This window comes from Hippoglossus stenolepis, chromosome 15, assembly GCF_022539355.2.
Source record: "Hippoglossus stenolepis isolate QCI-W04-F060 chromosome 15, HSTE1.2, whole genome shotgun sequence".
NCBI classification, from domain to species: domain Eukaryota; kingdom Metazoa; phylum Chordata; class Actinopteri; order Pleuronectiformes; family Pleuronectidae; genus Hippoglossus; species Hippoglossus stenolepis.
The window spans coordinates 957,353-975,271 of NC_061497.1; the positions used below are offsets into that span (position 1 = coordinate 957,353).

At 42.5% G+C, this 17,919-nt stretch overlaps 1 protein-coding gene across 1 annotated transcript; it reads left to right on the forward strand.

Moving 5' to 3' along the window:
- Positions 1–552: 552 nt before the first annotated feature.
- Positions 553–16,663, forward strand: hyou1 (hypoxia up-regulated 1). Its single transcript, XM_035178757.2, has 24 exons — positions 553–766; positions 1,717–1,795; positions 1,996–2,089; positions 2,229–2,307; positions 2,419–2,573; positions 3,132–3,208; positions 3,325–3,506; positions 4,324–4,439; positions 5,600–5,786; positions 6,034–6,168; positions 7,200–7,282; positions 7,455–7,587; positions 7,849–8,033; positions 8,140–8,278; positions 8,500–8,557; positions 9,475–9,551; positions 9,785–9,979; positions 10,136–10,314; positions 10,401–10,488; positions 11,984–12,240; positions 13,319–13,403; positions 13,837–14,095; positions 14,213–14,317; positions 15,150–16,663. The coding sequence occupies exons 2-24, from the start codon at positions 1,723–1,725 to the stop codon at positions 15,197–15,199; spliced, it is 2,991 nt and encodes a 996-aa protein (XP_035034648.1). The 5' UTR covers positions 553–766; positions 1,717–1,722; the 3' UTR covers positions 15,200–16,663.
- The last annotated feature ends 1,256 nt before the right edge of the window (positions 16,664–17,919 follow it).

Consider the following 17,919-nt stretch of genomic DNA (forward strand, 5'->3'; position numbering starts at 1 on the left):
GCCCACTATTTGGACGTGGACCAATCGCTTCTGGCCAGAAACGCGTTCTCGACGCCGCTCACCTCACGTGGACCAATCACAGAGCAGTGCGTGGAGCGAGGTGGGCGGGCCCTGGACCGGAGTGGGGGTCATCGTTAGCTGTTGCGGTTTCTCAAAGTCAGCGAGAGTTACTCACCGGAAATACAGGGGGCGGCCTTTCAAAACAAGAGCACGGCCTTTAATAATGGTTTCTATATATGTATTTTCTCTATATTTAAGGGCCAAAATTGTAATTGTATGTAAATTATAATGGTAATGGTAGCTTCACTGACTAGTGTTTTTCTGTCAGGATGTAATAAAGCGGTAAAAATTGGATTTGAAAAAGAAAAGAACAGTAACCAGCGCCTTTCAAATGCCTTACATGGTTATAGATTCAAATTAGATTTTTATTTTCAATATGGTATCCATTTAAAATGTAGTTGTTTGCGCCACCAATTAGTCGACGGGGTGTTTTATTCTTTCACACTAACCGGATGGAGTATATTTGCTTCTAGTTAACTTGGTGGGACTTCTTCTCCCGGCAGCGGCTCGAGTGGATCCAATGAGGTGACGCCGCGTTCCGGGCCCGACTGCTGAGAGCGAGCCGGTGATAAGGTGTCTAAAGACGGCCACAGCGTGACAACACAGAGGCTGCGAGTCCAGACAAAGCCCAGCAACACGAACCCGAGAGCGGTCTCCTTCTGCTGGTCGCCCCGCCACACTCCGGTCAGAGCCCGCCCGAGCAGAGGTGAGTTCCTGCCCCGGCACACTGTCAGTCACGCTCTCTTATTGATGGTGGTCTGACATGGAGCTAGCTAACAGTAGCTGTCAACTTCTCTCAGCTGCAGCCGGCGAAGCGCTGCCTTTGTACCGGAGCAGCTGCACAGATGTTTCACACGGGGATGTTTCACTGGAACTGAGCGGTTATTTAAAACCAGTAACCGTTATCCGTTCACTTAGCTTAGCAGCAAACAGCGGCAACTTCTCCGGTGAGCTGCCGCTTCAGCAGGGTGACTTCCAGAAGCTAACGGTCTCATGTGTGTTTTAAACCGTGAGGGTTTGAACCGTGCATCCATTTTACCGTCATGCGTCACTGGCTCACCGGGACTGCAAGAGTCTGTGCTGCACATTTCCTCCTTCTAACCTGCAGCACAGACACGGATGTGGCTTTGGATGATCTCTCTCTGGATGTTGAGCTCTGGCTCCAGTCTGTCTTCACACAGGGTTTAAAAAGCACACACTTCCCTTTTGAGTGCAGCGTGGTCAAAGCAAACATCGAAGCCTGACACGTGTTTGAAGGCTGCTCACCTGTCTGGTAGGGATCAGGTGCATCAGATGCTTGGGCAAATGGTCATACCCAGCACTGGCTCTGCGACCTGCCGTAGGTGAAGCAGAACCATGAGGAAACATGGACGGCCATCAGGAGACAGGAGTACGATACAGCTGTGAAGAAATCATGAATGAGCGTAGAAGCAAATAGAGCAGGTGTGTCTTCTCAGGTGGGAGATCATGTTGCTCCTTCCCCCACACAGACAGAAACCGTCTCTGGATGAGAAGCATCTCTGCAGAGCAGCTTGACCATCAGTGAATCTGAGAGATTTCGACCGTAGTGTGTGACGTTACCGTAGAAGAAATGTCAGAGATGACCTGGCCTTGTTCCTGGGATTGTTTTTCATTCATTTCATTTCCTCTTTGTAGCTCATCATGGGGGAGAAGAGGATGCTGGCACCGGTTGCTCTCTTCTGCCTTGTTCTGGCAATGTTGCCTTCTCACACAGGTAATATGACCCATCAACCTCTGCACACATTGTCCTAATTGCAGCGGTGAGCAGTGTGAACAATGCCATACCAATAAATACATGCATGCTATTATGGATCAGTCAGTGGAAATACCTGAGCTGCATGAATACTTGAGCTCAGGTGTTTCCCCTCTGCCTCAGGAGCTTCATGTGGCCTTTGTGTGCTTTGTTTTTTACAGTGACTTTAGCTGTCATGTCAGTTGACCTGGGCAGTGAGTGGATGAAAATGGCGATAGTGAAACCTGGCGTGCCAATGGAGATAGTTCTCAACAAGTGAGTATAACTAAGCGTTTGTTTTCATCATAGTACAGTGTGTACTCTATGCCTTGATGTCAAAGGAAATGTAACTGAGTGACATTTTAAATAGAGTAAATGAAGCTCAACACTGTGCGTGTGTTGTCTTTTCTTTTAGGGAGTCACGGAGGAAAACGCCTATTGCCGTGTGTCTCAAAGAGAATGAGAGACTTTTTGGAGACAATGCACTGGGAATGGTATGGCTTCTTCTCAAGTTGACTAAATTGCATGTGATACAACATCAGCCTAATTGAGTATTGATGATTTCTTTGTATGCTATTAATGCTCATGTATTTTGTACATTTCAGTCTGTGAAGAACCCCAAAACTGTATATAGGCACCTCCAAAGCCTACTGGGTAAAAAGCATGAGAACCTCCAGGTGGCGCTCTACCAGAAACGTTTTCCTGAGCACCAGATGGAGGTGGACCCAGTGAGAGGGACAACTTACTTTAAAAACTCAGAGTGAGTCTTTTTTTTTACTTGTTCCCTGCTTCACATTTCAATTTTTCATGATACAGTAAAAGCAAACATTAACTCTTTTGTCCATTCATATAGAATCTTAAATATTTTGCAAGTGGTTTCCACAGTGGTGGTTCATCACATACCTAGTATGTACACTAACTAGTTCAGTGTCGGTTCTAAACTTGTCTGTTTGCTTTGCCTGTTGTAATGATTCCTTGTCATTAGTGTGTCCTCCTCGAGCAGACCTACAATACACTGTCACTCTTGTATTGTTTGTATGCTGCACATTGTGTGCAGAGCTTTTTATAAACATTCAACAGTTCAGGTGTGTGGCTACTATATAAGTTTGAATGATTTACTGAACTGGCTTAATCTGTTAAGCAATCCGCAGAATCTTCAGACCCAAGTTCACACCATTTCAAAATAAAGGCACTGAAACATCAACCAAATATTTTTTTATTCCTGATCATATAGAATCTTTTCCAATAATGTGACTGATTAAGTAGGTATTGTACAGATGGTTCTAGAGTCATATCACATCTGTCTTTTTTCCTCCAGAGAGATGCAGTTCAATCCTGAGGAGCTCCTTGGGATGGTGCTCAATTACTCTCGTGGACTGTGTCAGGACTATGCAGGTCAGTTGGCTCAGGGAAGAAGATGCATCATTGTATTACATTTTACGAACATATGAGCGAAGTATATTCATTTGCATCTCTTCTTTTTCCATCCTCCTAATCTCTCTAACTCCCAGAACAACCAATCAAAGATGCAGTGATCACCGTCCCATCCTTTTTCAACCAGGCAGAGCGTAGGGCAGTCTTGCAGGCCGCACAGATGGGCGGTCTAAAGGTCCTTCAGATCATCAATGACAACACAGCCGTGGCCTTGAACTACGGGGTCTTCAGGAGGAAAGATATCGACAACACAGCTAAGGTGCACATTCAGCATTTCTCCTAAGTGCATGTTTAAGAATCAGTCTGGTTATATTCTGCAGTCAGCAAGTGACTATTCTCTCCTGTAGTTGACAAATCCTATGTCCAGACCCAAACTAACAGTTAATGTCTCCTGCTGATAGTCTGATACACTATCTTATTCCGCTGTGCCACCATTGTTTCCAAACCCTATTAACATTCACCAGTGAGCCACACCTTTTCCACCGAATGAACTCTGGATCTTGAGCCGGTTTCCTTGTGAATTCATGCAACCTTTGTACAAAACCAGAGTTTTTTTCAAACCATTGTAATCGATGATGCATCATCATGTACAATGCACAATTAATCTAAACAGCAGTAGCAAAGATTGAACTGATTACGCCTGAGCTTTTATTCTGTTATTACAAATATGGGATTTGTTATCTAAAAAAACAAAAAACATCACAGACCATCTACTAATGATAAGATGTGGAGGACTATTTCATGTAACACAAATCCTCTCTCTTTCCAGTTTGTAGAATATGATGCGTCATGTTCATATTTGAGTTCAATGTGCTGTTTTTTAGTCAAAATGCTTAGAAATGTTCAAACCGAGGTGCACGAACTGGAACCGACGCACAATACCACTACCGACCTTCTGGTTAGAGGACGACCGCTCAACCCCTGAGCCACATTGTTCCCTAAATACTCCACAGAGAACATCAGTCCCTGAACAAATGAATGAATATCAGTTTTGTCCACGCTTCACGTTTAGCACTGTCTTTAACTATAGAAAAACAAACATAACTGACTGACTGTCTGATCTGGTTCTTTTTCAGAATGTGATGTTTTATGACATGGGCTCGGGTAGCACTACTGCCACCATTGTCACGTATCAGACGGTCAAAACCAAGGAGTTTGGCACCCAGCCCCAGTTGCAGATCCGAGGTGTCGGGTGAGTCCACTGATCCTTGAGGTGGCATCTCAGATTGCTTGTATCAGCACAGTGTTGAGGCTGTGTAATGGTCTGTTGTCAGGCCTGTTGTCTCAAAGAGCTTCTGAAATGAGTGAAAACGTGTGATATGAGGATAAAAAAGATGTGGTGAGTGATTGGAAATGTGTCTTGGGTGCGCTCACACCTGTACGGTTCCTGTAATCCGATCTCAAGTGGCCAGTTCTGATTTAGAATGTGTCTCCAGTGACCACTGTGATCAGATCCCACCATTTTTAAGCCATTTCGACAATACAGAGGGGTCAGTTGTGTTTGTGACCCTGATCAGACCTGGTATCAACATCTGTCCTGAGTGATGTAATGGCAAGTGGTCAGCGCAAAGTACAGGTCTGAACGTATACTTAACAGAGCCCTACACTACGTCCTGAATGTGGTGGTAATATCTCATCTTGGTGCAGTCACACATGTACTCAGAGTTGTCCACTTGAGATGTGATTATTCTACATTCAGAGGTGGTTTGGGACCTGGGAAATAGGTTCAGATAGTTTCAAACATCTGCAATGTGTTTGTTAGAAATTCTCTTATTACAGCTTTAGAGAACTTCCTGTTTTAAAGCTCTGTTAGACTCCACCCTAACCCTCCCACTACATCCTCATTGTGTTTGCTAATGCAGGAATCAGGAGCTAGCTAGTCTCTTACTAGCATAGTAAGAGGCTTCTTTTCCCATTTTTGCGCCCGTTGTGTGTTAGAAAAATCCCCCCCACTCGCTCGCAGTGAATTCTGTGGAAGATCTGCTGTGTTCTCACATCAGCTTCTCCGGAGTTAGAAATTCCAGAGGCTCTCACTCGGACATTTGTGTTCACACATACAGCCCCTGTGGAGAAAGTCTGGCGGATCACCAGAATTCAGTGCCTGTCCAAAAGCAGCTCTATTAGTGCACCCTTTTTTTGAGTGTTAAAGAAATAATTAAAGGAAGTGTGGTAAGGATAAGAGATGTTTGATGAATGTGTTTGTGTCCTGGAATGTCTTTGAATAGAAGGAACAGTAAATGCTTCCTGCTTTTGACGGGCAACTTGCATAATAATAAAAAAAAATAGTCACTTGTCAGAAACTTCATAGACGTCCATGTAGACTAAGGTGTGCCTCTCTTCTTCTGCCTCTAGGTTTGACCGTGGGTTGGGGGGCTTTGAGATGGACCTGCGACTGCGGGACCACCTGGCCAAACTGTTCAACGCGCAGAAGAAGAGCACTAAAGATGTGAGGGAGAACCATCGGGCCATGGCCAAACTGCTCAAAGAGGCCCAGAGGCTAAAGACGGTGCTTAGTGCAAACATGGACTTCATGGCTCAGGTGAGTACACTGGAGTGAACCCTCTATTATCAGTCCATCTTGCCGGTTGTGTATTTCACAGTCGTGTCTGTCAGAACCATCTGTAGCACCTTAATTAATTGAATGACTTAAAACACAGTTCTGTTGGCTTTAGTGATTTTTCTCAACTTTATTAAATTCACTGTTTTAAGGTCTCAGTAATGTGGAATTTTCTTCAGACTCCTGTCCAAACTCAGTATCACTGCAGTGAAAAGTCTCCTTTTTTCAGGTGGAAGGTTTGATGGATGACATTGACTTCAAATCGAAGGTGACCAGGTCTGACTTTGAAGAAATGTGTGCTGATCTTTTTGAAAGGGTGCCTCGCCCGGTGGAGGAGGCCCTCGCTGTTGCAGAAATGAAGCTGGTCAGTTTTCTCATTGCATTGCTCTGTCTTATCTGTGTCTGATCAAGTTCATCCGGGTCGTAACATAACTTTAATGACACATGTGGGCATATTGATTAGATTGTTGCTGTAGACGTGTGATACAGAAGAACTAGATAAGGCGAAATTGAAATAGAATTTCATATCAACAAAAGAACACAGGGTCCTTTTATACATATGATATTCTATTGTTGTCCAGTCCACCCTGTTATTGAAGGAAGGTATGACCATTCATTTTAAAAGTCTTGGGCAAAATAAGCACATCACAAAAGAAAATTATGACATGGTGGATGTGCTCTTATTCCACTTTCAAACTGAATTTTGTCCAAACATTAAAGATCCCAAGCAGAAATGTTTAAATTCTATTCACCTTTTTTCATCTAAGAGTTATCATTTATTTATTTTTTTCAATATATTATATCTAAAGAAATCACTGGATGTCTTCTACATTGAATTGTCCATTGTCAGTGTATGAGCTCTGGAGGGTTCATGTTTCTGCATAATACATGATGCATTGGAACAAAATTGCTAGTTGTGCTATGAATGCTGCAGGAACATCCAGATAACAAAAAGTAAAACTCATTTTTGAGTAAAGGATATTTAAAAAATTGAAAAACGTTTAACGGTGGTAGGTGGTGGATGTGGAGATCAGGTAATTTTCTTATCACCAAAAATTCTAGACATCCTTGTCGGTGTCTTCTACGCGGTGAATCATTCTCACATCAGATTCCCCCGACTTTCTGCGGACTTTATACTTGGAGGCGAGGTGGAGAAAGTCTGTAGCTAATCCGGAGGCTCTCACTCAGACATTTGCATTCACACATGCACCTCCTCTGGAGAAAGTGCGGAGAGTCTCCAGAGGAGGTGCATGTTTGAAAGCAGCTTTAGTGGGCCCTCTTTATTTTAAATTTTTTGTTAGTTTCCTTACCTTTTCATTATGACTCGCACTGCTGTAAATGAATGGATGTCTGTTGTACTGCTGCAAAACTGACTTCTTCTTTTTGTGCCGACAGGATGAAATTGAGCAGGTGATTTTAGTCGGTGGCGCCACCCGCGTCCCCAAAGTTCAGGAAGTGCTGCTCAAAGCTGTGGGGAAGTGAGTGTCATGCTGCTCTCATTTGAACAACTTTCACTTTCCCAACATGTGAATAAATTGATTGATTTCACATGATTCTCTTTTACTTAATATAGGAAAAGTGAGTTGTGTTCCTGCAGGTTTGGATGTGTTGATAGTACCTGTGTGTAATTGTGTATATTTTTCCTCACAGGGAGGAGCTGGGGAAGAACATCAATGCAGATGAGGCTGCAGCCATGGGCGCCGTGTACCAGGCTGCTGCCCTCAGCAAGGCCTTCAAGGTCAAACCTTTCCTGGTCAGAGATGCCGCTGTCTTCCCCATTCAGGTAAGTGCATGTTGTTCACTGACAGCACTCAAGTAAATCTTTGCTGTTATTTTGTGATCTTAGATGAGCTGTATTAATCATTAGTGAGGAAACTTGCACCCATCTTTATTTCAATAACACCCAGCTGTGGAGATGTGATGTGTCTGTATCTGTAGAAATACAGACCATTTACCTAAAACTCAGTCAGTTAGTTACCTGACCTAAAAATGAAGCCATGTTAACCACGTGGTTAATTAACCACATGTTGCATAATTCTATCAGGTGGAGTTCACCCGTGAGGCAGAGGAGGATGGGGTCAAAACTTCGAAACACAACAAACGTATCCTCTTCCAGAGGATGGCGCCCTACCCCCAGCGCAAGGTCATAACATTCAACCGCTACAACGATGACTTTTCCTTCGAAATCAACTACGGAGACCTCAGCTTCCTGAGTCAGGATGACCTCAGGTGGGATAGTTGTAGTTGAATTTGTTTTAACCCATGTTCCCTCATGATTTACATATGTTGAATGTAACAGCTGTTCTCCCCTGACCCTGTTGGTCATGTGTTGCAGTGTGTTTGGCTCTGTGAACCTGACCACTGTCAAACTGTCTGGAGTGGGCAGCAGCTTCCAGAAGCACGCAGACGCTGAGTCAAAAGGCATCAAAGCCCATTTCAACATGGATGAAAGTGGAGTGCTCCTGCTGGATCGGGCAAGTTACCCTTTTGTGTTATTGTAGCCTCCTTATTCAACATTCAATTTAATTTGAGTTGTGCCAAATCACAACATGCATTGTCTCTACATTTACACGGAACCATTTCTAACATGCTGTTCACAGAGAAATACTAGTAAACACAATATTAATAGCTGATTTAAATACTATGATCATCGTCACTATGGGGATATTTCATTTTTGTAAATTGTCCTTCACAGGTGGAGTCTGTCTTTGAGACAATTGTGGAGGAAAAAGAAGAGGAATCGACATTAACTAGTAGGTTTTGAAAGTGAAAAATCATCTCTTAAGTCAGTGTTAGAAGAGCAACAGGTTTTTTAATTTCGGGGACCTCTCAGTGAAATTCACCATCTGTCGGTGAGGTACTTTAGTTCCTGATCACAGGCTTGGGGAGAGGCACAATGGGTAGTTCATTTAAAGGGCCCATATTGTGTTAAATACATTTTATGGGCTTTTACTATTCTCTCAGCCCCATCCAGCCGGGACCAGTTCAGCCTCCGAACCCAGAATGAGACCGGTGATAGGCCTCGTCGCATGTCACTCAAAGTGCAGTCAGCCAATTAGTGGAGGGGCTCAAGATGCAGGTGAAAACAGCCTGTTCTGTTTGGAGGGCCAGAAAGAGGCAGAAGAGAGGACATGGAAATACACATTGCAGCAGTTTTTTCGACTTTACACCACTGATATATCATCTCAGGGGACCAATACCTCAAATTAAATCCCAGAAAGGTGTAAAATATGGGCCCTTTTTAAATGAGGCGGTATGACGTGAGTTGTTAAAGCAGCAATGTCAGTCCAGATGATTTTGTGTGCGTCTTTCATTGTTTTTTGTCACAGTAAATTCCTTCTCTCTCTGTTCATTAAATCACAGCAGCAGGAAACATGTATGATAACCTGCATCCTCTGATGAGAGTAGCCACAGCGCAGTGCTGTCACACACGCTATCATTACCTCGATTCAATTTAATCACCTGAAAACAATCCCAGGCTGCTCCGAGACACACTCGCCACCACACACATCGGACTGCTTGGGTTAGAACATGTTCAGCCAGCTCGTGTGGGAGATATCAGATTACCTGTGCGCATGAATCTTGTTCTTGCTGATTTATGCAACATTAAAATCCATGTTATAGAATGTATAAGACTTATCATAACAGAGCCATCACATTACTCTTTCAGAACTGGGTAACACAATTTCTACCTTGTTTGGAGGAGGATCCTCAGAACCTGCCCCAAATGTAACTGAGCCTATCCTGGTAAGTGCAGCTGTGTTCATACAACACAATGATAGGTTTGTTAATGAAATACAGTAAGGCCTGTATGAATGAAGGATTTTTACATTTAGGGATGCATTTCTTTATCCTGGTTTTTCTGTAACAATTGTTAGACTGAACTGCTTTAAGTGATTGTTCACTCAAGTGTCAGGTGGCAGTGCTCACACATGCCTTAACATAGATGCAAACCCTGTTCCCTGATTTGTGACATCCAGGATGAGGAGGAAGTACCACCAGAGTCAGGAAAGGACGACAAGGATGACAAGGACGAGGTCCAGAAGGACGACAAGGACGAGGTCCAGAAGGACGAGGCTGCAAAGGAAAAGCAGGATGATTCTGAAAAAAGTGAACAGACTGAAGAGAAAAGCCAGGAACAGACAGAGGAGGAAGGCAGCAAGAATGATGCCAAAGTAAGATTTGTCCCATGTTCTCACTTGCAAAGCTCATGTAGACTGTCTGTGGATTGGTTCTAAACTTTGTACAGAATTTTGTGAAAATCTATGTTTTAAGAGAGAATGGCCTGAACAAACGTGGCATTGAAAGGAAACATATCACTGTCTTTGAAGGAGGAAAAGGAAGGAGAGAAATCTGCAAACGCTGAGGCCGAGAAGGAGAAGGAGGAGGAGGAAGAGAAGAAGGCCAAACCTCAGAAAAAGACCAAGATCTCTGATGAGATCACAGTGGAACTGATCATCAAGGACATCTTCGATCCCACTGCAGATATTCTCACTTCCTCTAAAAAGAAGTAAAGGAGCGATTAATGTTTCTTCCTCAGCTTTTTTGTAATTGGTTCTCAGTTCTGTCAGCTGAATTAAGTCTGTGTCTTTTCAGGCTGCAAGATTTGACAGACAGAGACCTGGCAAAACAGGAACGAGAGAAGACACTCAACAGTTTGGAAGCGTTTGTCTTTGAGACACAGGTTAGCATCAGACACTATCTGTGAGTTTTACCTTTTTATCTGTCCTTGTTTTTTAAGCAAGGTCTTTGAAGCTTAGAGTGGACTACAAGCACATTATCCCTCTGAAATAATTAGAGATGCTCCAACCTGATTTCAATGCCTGAATTTCGATATCTAACAATACCAGAAGTCGTTTTGTCTTTTAATATAAGAATATTATTATGGTTATTATGTAGAAGGCCACGCAACGCTGTAGTTAATCAAACATCAATTTATGAAAAGAGCAAAACCTATACAGAAATGTATTATAATGTAGATCAGAGCTAAACAACTTCAATAGCAAGTAGGCCAAATGGAAAAATCATTGGGGGTGGCTGTAAAAAGCCCTAATTTGGTGCCTGGGGTAGTTTCTACTGCCACTGTTCCTTCATACACTGATCTTTTTAATACCTGATTGTTAACATGTAGAGAGTTGTAAAAAGGAGAATTAGGAATTAGAAAATTGAAGGAAAAAATGACTCGGTGAAAAGATAAAGCAATGTAAAATATAAAACGTGGAGAAACATATTGATCATACACTGAATGTTATTGCAGGATGCTCCATTACATCATATTAACTTAATGTAACATGATCTGGCTCACCTGACATGACAACTACATACTGTTTCTAGAGGAAGGAAATGAGTCAGTATCAGTCCTTCCTCGGTCCTCAGCTGCTGTGACTTTGTCTGTAGATCATTTTACGGCCATTCCCACAGACTTAAGTCCATTTTTGGTGGTAACATGTTTGCATGCGCACAAAGGTAATTTTCACATGGATCAGATTCTGAGTTTAAGGTGAAGCGTCCACAGACAAAAGAGTGAAAGAAGTTCTCACGTGAGAGAACGAACTGCATTGCATCAGGTCTGACTGTCTGGATGGTAAAAATGTTATGGACCATAGCACAAGCAGGCACCCACCAAATTGCACCTGGACAAATTAGAATAAACTGGACCACCAAAGTCTAGATAATTAATGGGAAATGCTGAGTTTCTAAGAGTTAAACCAGATTCATAACAAACAAACTCTGCAGACAGACTTTCAAAGTTCATTGCTCTTGGAAAGGGTTATTATTAATGTGCTATTATCATTATATCAGTGGTATGAAATGATTTCAAAATAATGACAATATAATTTATCACAATAATACATAATATATCAGCCAACCAAATGTGTTATCATGACCTACCTTAATTTTTTAATAATGCACCAAGTTAGAGGTTTCATTGATCAGTTGACAGCTTTAGTTTTTCATATCCAAGCAAAATTTGTATTCTACAATGAAATCTCCGAACTGAATCGATATTGAATCGAGACCTTTTAAATCTGAATCGATTTGGGATATCAGTGGCGACCCAATCGGCACCAGATACTGATATTGGATTGGATCTCTCCCATCTCAAAAAATAGCCATGTCACCAGTGCTTCTTCCAAAGAAAACACAATACTTCATACTTTACAATACTATTTCTCCAGGACAAACTGTACCAAGAGGATTATCAGCTGGTGGTGTCAGAGGAGGAGAAGGAGCAGATCTCTGCCAAGCTGACGGAGGTGTCAGAGTGGATGGATGAGGATGGTTACACGGCCTCCACCAAACAGCTAAGGGAGAGGCTGTCTCAGCTGAGGAGCTTGTGCAAGGACATGTTTTTCAGGGTGGAGGAGAGGCGCAAGTGGCCGGACCGCCTGGCTGCTCTGAACGGTATGCTCAACACCTCCAGCTTCTTCCTAAGGTGAGTGCTGATAGGGGGGGGTGACAGAGCTGGGGATGTGAACACTTTGTGTTGACTCGGTGCATGTTTACAATACGCTCGTTAAATTAGCAAATGCATCATTTTACCGTCCGTCCTCACAACCGTATGTCCACACTAATATGTTTGAGTTTTAAAAGTCCATGGTTGTGTTTTTAGTTTTAGACAAGAAGAAACTGAACCTAACGTGTGTCACAATGATGACACGTTAGCTTCCTGATTAAGTAAAGTCAGTCATGGCGTATCCTTCCCTGTTTGGTCACTCTCCTATTAACATGACCCTTTTCTGGGGAAAATTCAAAAGACAGACTCCCAGTGGTGATGCAGCATAGAAAACAGATTATTGTTTAGACTCATTCATTTGTTATCAAATTAAAAGGTACTACTCTGGTCACAGCCTTGGCCCACCTCTTTCATGAGACCAAAATCCAAGGTACTGCCAGATGTACTGTGTATGTTGATGCCATTACTACTCACTTGATGTTGGCCTTGAGATAGATTTGTGGTTTTCCTAGTGAAAAGAGGGCAAAGAGGTGAGACTCCTGTTTTACAGGTGTTGAACATATTTCACTGTGGTTAGAGGTGTGGAAATTTCTCGATTCTTAGATGCATCGCGATGTGGACTTGGAAGACTCTGCATCGATGCAGAGACGGAACATAATCGCTTCATGTTGTCCGCTACGTTCATTGTTTTAGGCACAAAGCTGAATGAATGTCAAATCTGTGTGGAGAGCACTGACCTCTGTCATAGACTTACTGTTGTAGTCTGATTTTGAATTGAAAACTTTATTTTATAAATTACGGCACAAGTCTTAGTTTCAGCCATGTGCAGTAATATAGAAAATTGTGGATGTGATACATTGAAATGCGTCGAGATGCATTGTTGTGAATGGTAATAATTGACTGCTGAATAGTAATCGAATCGTGAGGCTAGTGAAGATGCACACCTCTAAAAGAGGTTAACCATGAAATGCTGTGAGGATTCAAGTCGTGCTCACATAAAGTTTAGAATTTCAGCAGCTTCACATAAACGGTGTCTTTTTCTGTTTCTCTTTCCAAGGAGTGCCAGACTGATTCCTGAAGACGACCAGATCTTCACTGAAGTTGAGCTGAATATGTTAGAAACCCTCATCAATGAAACAGGGGTAGGTGATGAATGACTTAATGGTGTCAGATTGTCCTTACACCACTCTAGAGAATTATTCAAGACCTACATGCTATTACGTTTACTGGGATATTAAAATAATATTAATGTTATATGACATAAAGGGAGGCGGAGCTCAGCTCTAGCAGGGTACGATTTGGACACCCTCTTAACCCCTGCGCCTCAGTAAGGTTAGGGATCTGCAAGAGAGATTAAAAATAAAATGGTTAAAGCAGCAGAATCCACAGATCATATCCAGACTTTTCCCCTTTCAAGCCTAAGCCCCTGATGACACCACCATGACATTATCAGGATTAATTTCTCAGACTCTAGAAAACACGTTCCAGAGCCACTGAAGACATCTTTTAACTTCTTTTACGGCTGGGTGGTTCTTTGAATCGAGTAAACTGATCCTCATGTGTCAATTGTTCCAGACATGGAAGAACGAGACGGTGACACAGCAGGAGAAACGCTCTCCAAAAGAGCGACCGGTCCTGCTGTCCAAAGACATCGAGTCCAAGCTGGCACTGCTGGATCGAGAGGTCAACTACTTACTCAACAAGGCCAAGTTTGCCAAACCCAAGGCTAAACCCAAAGCTAAGAACGCCACCAGCTCAGACAAAGGCAGCAAGGCCAATAACACAGCTGAGGAGAAAGTCATCCCTCCCACAGAGACCACAGACCCGAAGAGCGGTGGGTCAAACAGCACAACACACACACACCTGTTGTTCTTTCACTGTAAACACAAGAAAAGAATCAGAACTGTAATAAATCTGGAATAACAATGTTTTGTTTTATGTTGAAATGCAGAAAGTCCAGAAGAGGCTCAGCCGGGTGACGCCCCGCCTACCGAGAGCACTGTACACAAAGACTCAGACAGCCAATCACAGCCCTCGGAAGAAACAACAACCACAGGTCGGTCTGCCGTACCTGTTGCTGATAATGCCAGAGAACTTTAGGGTGTCGACAAAATAACTGGAAAAAACCAAATGTGGTCTAGTACAGCCCTAAACTTCAGGCTCAGAAGTCACCTGGATGAAGTCCCTGGCACACACTATCAACACGAATGGAACTTTATAGCACTGCAGTGGATTGCATTAGATTATTAATCATTCTCACTCATTTCAGCTATAATGAATGACCAAGTCCAGGTCCAGTTTTTTCTCAAACAAGGCCCTAGATTATAACAGTTAAAACATGATATTTATAGAAGAGAGTGAAATTCGACTATTGCATAATGAACCATAATAAAAAAAAAACACAATGTCACGAAGCTGGAATGATACATGATAAGTGTATTTCTGTCAAAAGTAATAAATCATGCATAATAATGCTGATGTCATTTCTTAAAAGGTTGCATTACATTCTCGTCCCATCCAGAGGAGCATTTGTTTTACATGTTGACAACTTGTTCTATAAATTGATTTTAGAGGCTAAAAACCGAGACAGGCAGCTCCCTCTTTGCTCTTTGATTATTCTCCTACTGATGACGAAACAGGTCTCCATTTTCCTCTCTGACTTCAAACTGACTCAATGCAACATTTGAAAAGCCTCAGTGTCAGCTGACAGGCTTTTAGTTATTTCCTTAAATCTGTAAATGTGGGCATCAGTTCCTCTGCCCTTGTAGTTGTGGACTGGAGAGGAAACTTTCTCACTGCTGTGAGCTCTTTTCTACTGATGAATAGAGCTGATTTAATGCCACGTACATTCTGTGTTTATTTTTTTCCTTCTCTGTCCTCATTTTCAGCACCAAGGGACAAGGCCAAACCTGAAAACCATATAGACGATGAATTATAACAGCTGGAACTGGGGGAAAAGAAATCACTATATTTATTGACAGTGTATAAATGTTCAAGTTCCTTCTTGCTCTGTTTTTTTTTTCTTCTTTTTTTTGCCCCGTTCGTTGAACTGCTGAGAGCTGAATGGATGAAGACCGGAGTCCACACTCCTCTCCTTCTCCCATTTGTCTCCTTTTGCCCTTCATCTCTCTCACTTTCATGGATTCTGTAAGCAATGGACACTTGCAACACGAGGAACCAGTCAAATAAAAATAGAGCCCCACACTGTGTGTGTGTGTGTTGTGATAGATGCACGGCCCAGACAAAAGCCCCTTTCACATCCAACAGATGGTTTCCTCAATGCTGATTCAGGCCATATAGAAATAAAAATTTGACAAGAATGAGTGCTGTAACACTAGTCATTCGTGAACTTCTCATTTCCTGCTTTGTCCTCTGCACTGTATCCTCAGCCATGCTGTGTTGTTGTGAGATTAATGTTTGTCCTAACACCTGCTCTTTACTTTCACTGACCCGTCATGGATTGAGTGCACTAGAGTCCTCTAGAGGAAACTCTGTGGATAGATAGATTTTTTTTTGTTTTAACTCCAAACCCAAAAATGTATTTTGTAAATTTGTAGAAAACAGACAAAAGGTGGAAGCAAATGTCAAACACATCCAGTTTATGTAAAAAAGGTATCGTGAGTACAGTGGATTGGTTGGAATGGAAAGCATCTTTAATCTGGTGAATCATAACGATTGATAGGGCTGCGTGGTATAATATCCAAAGTCATACTGTCATTTCTCAGTGAGCAGCACAATAAGAAGGAAGATTGATTTATCTATGACCAGTAATGCTGGTATAAACATGTGGAAACTACCTGGCTGAGAATAGAACTTGAAGGTGTGTCTATCCGTCATAAGTCACTTGCATTCAATATTTTTAGTAAGCTTATTTGATTGGATTTAATGATGAATCTCCAACATTACACATCCCCTAAAGTCCATATTCACCAACAGTTTTTTCCCAAACTATTGAATCTATAGAATCATAATTGCCTCAGAAGTTGCCAAATAGGGAACATATGAAATTGAAATGGCGTCTCCACATATCTGCCTAACATTAGGCTTCGGATCCTGACCCAAATTAATCATGACTCTACTGATGCCCGTCCAACCTCTGAAAAGGGCTTGAATGTGTTTCAGTGACAGCAGACGGACTGCATGTTTTCAAAGTGTCATGAGCTGCTGACACTATAGAAGAGGTGGAAGTGCTGTCACTGCTCTTTACCTCGAGGTGCCCTCTGCTGCAGCTTCCTGCCCACATGTTGGCTCCACTTCTCCCACCAGGTGTGGGTCAGTGGTGTGCTTCTTTGTTATTGGCACTCTGGATTATTTAAAGGGGAAAGTTAAAATCAAACAAGGCAGAAATGGAAGATGCAAATGATGTTTCTAAACTGTTAATAAAGAATCTTTTTGTTTTTAATTTGTCATTTTGGTTCTATCTGTTTCAGAAGCACTAATTGAGCTAGTTCATGCTTTTGTCTGTGGTTTTGAGAGGACCTACTCTGTGATAAATGCTAACAGGAGGGTTGGTCTCACACTCCTGTAAATCAGATTTAGCCACCGAATTATAAGGAGACTGATAAGTGAACTGCTGACACATCAGAGTGACGACTCACAGGAGGTCTGACTGCAAGAAGGCTGCATCAAGTCTTACTTCTTTAACATAGTTGATTGTGTCAAATCCAGCACTTAAAAAAGTATGAACCACACTGACTTCATCATATGCTTTTATTTAAAGGTCCAGTACAAAAATACAGTATTGATTTAGACACCGAGCACTTTATGAGGAACACCAGTTTATTTGGCAGTAGTGCAATGTATATAAATCCTGCAGATACAGGTCAGGAGCTCCAGTTAATGTTCATTTAAACTTCAGAATGATGAAAATGTGATCTCAGTGACTTTGACAGTTAAAGTCAGACGGGCTGGTTTTAATATTTGTGAAACTGCTGATTCCCTTTATTTTTACCACACAATTGAGTTTTTACTCAGAATGAAGCGTATCAAGTGAGCAGCAGTTCTGTGTTGATGAGAATGGAGAATGGTCAGACAGGTGGGAGCTGACACAAACGCTACGGAAACTACATAACCTATCTACAAACTAGTGAGTAGAAAAGCATCTGAAAATGAACATCACGTCCAACCATGAGGTAGATGATCTACAACAGCAGAGACCACATCGGGTTCACTTCTGTCAGGCAAGAACCCATGTGTGAGGCTGCAGTGACACAGACTCAAGATGGTTAAGGAGGAAAAATGCAGCCTGGTCTAATGAATCTGGATTTCTGCTGAACTGAATCAGAATTTTTACTCATCAGGAATCCGTCCATAGAAAGGCTTCCGCTTTTCCGGGCTCAGGTCGCACAGGTAGCCGGTCAAGTAGGGTATCTCCCTAGCCACATTTTCCGGCAGAGAACCATGGCCTTGGACCAGAAGGAGCTGATTCTCATCCTGCCTCACACTCAGCTACAAACCGCCCCCTATGAACACCGGAAAACCACATCATCTGCAAAAAGCACACGCCGCATATGGACCCAACACACCATGAATTAACAGTCCAGACTAATGGTGGTGGTGTAATGGTGTGGGCAATAAACAATTTGTAGGGGATGAGGGGGGATGTCATCCGGTGTCACCGGATGTGAATCCAGTCGGACCTCTGTGATGCGGTAGAAC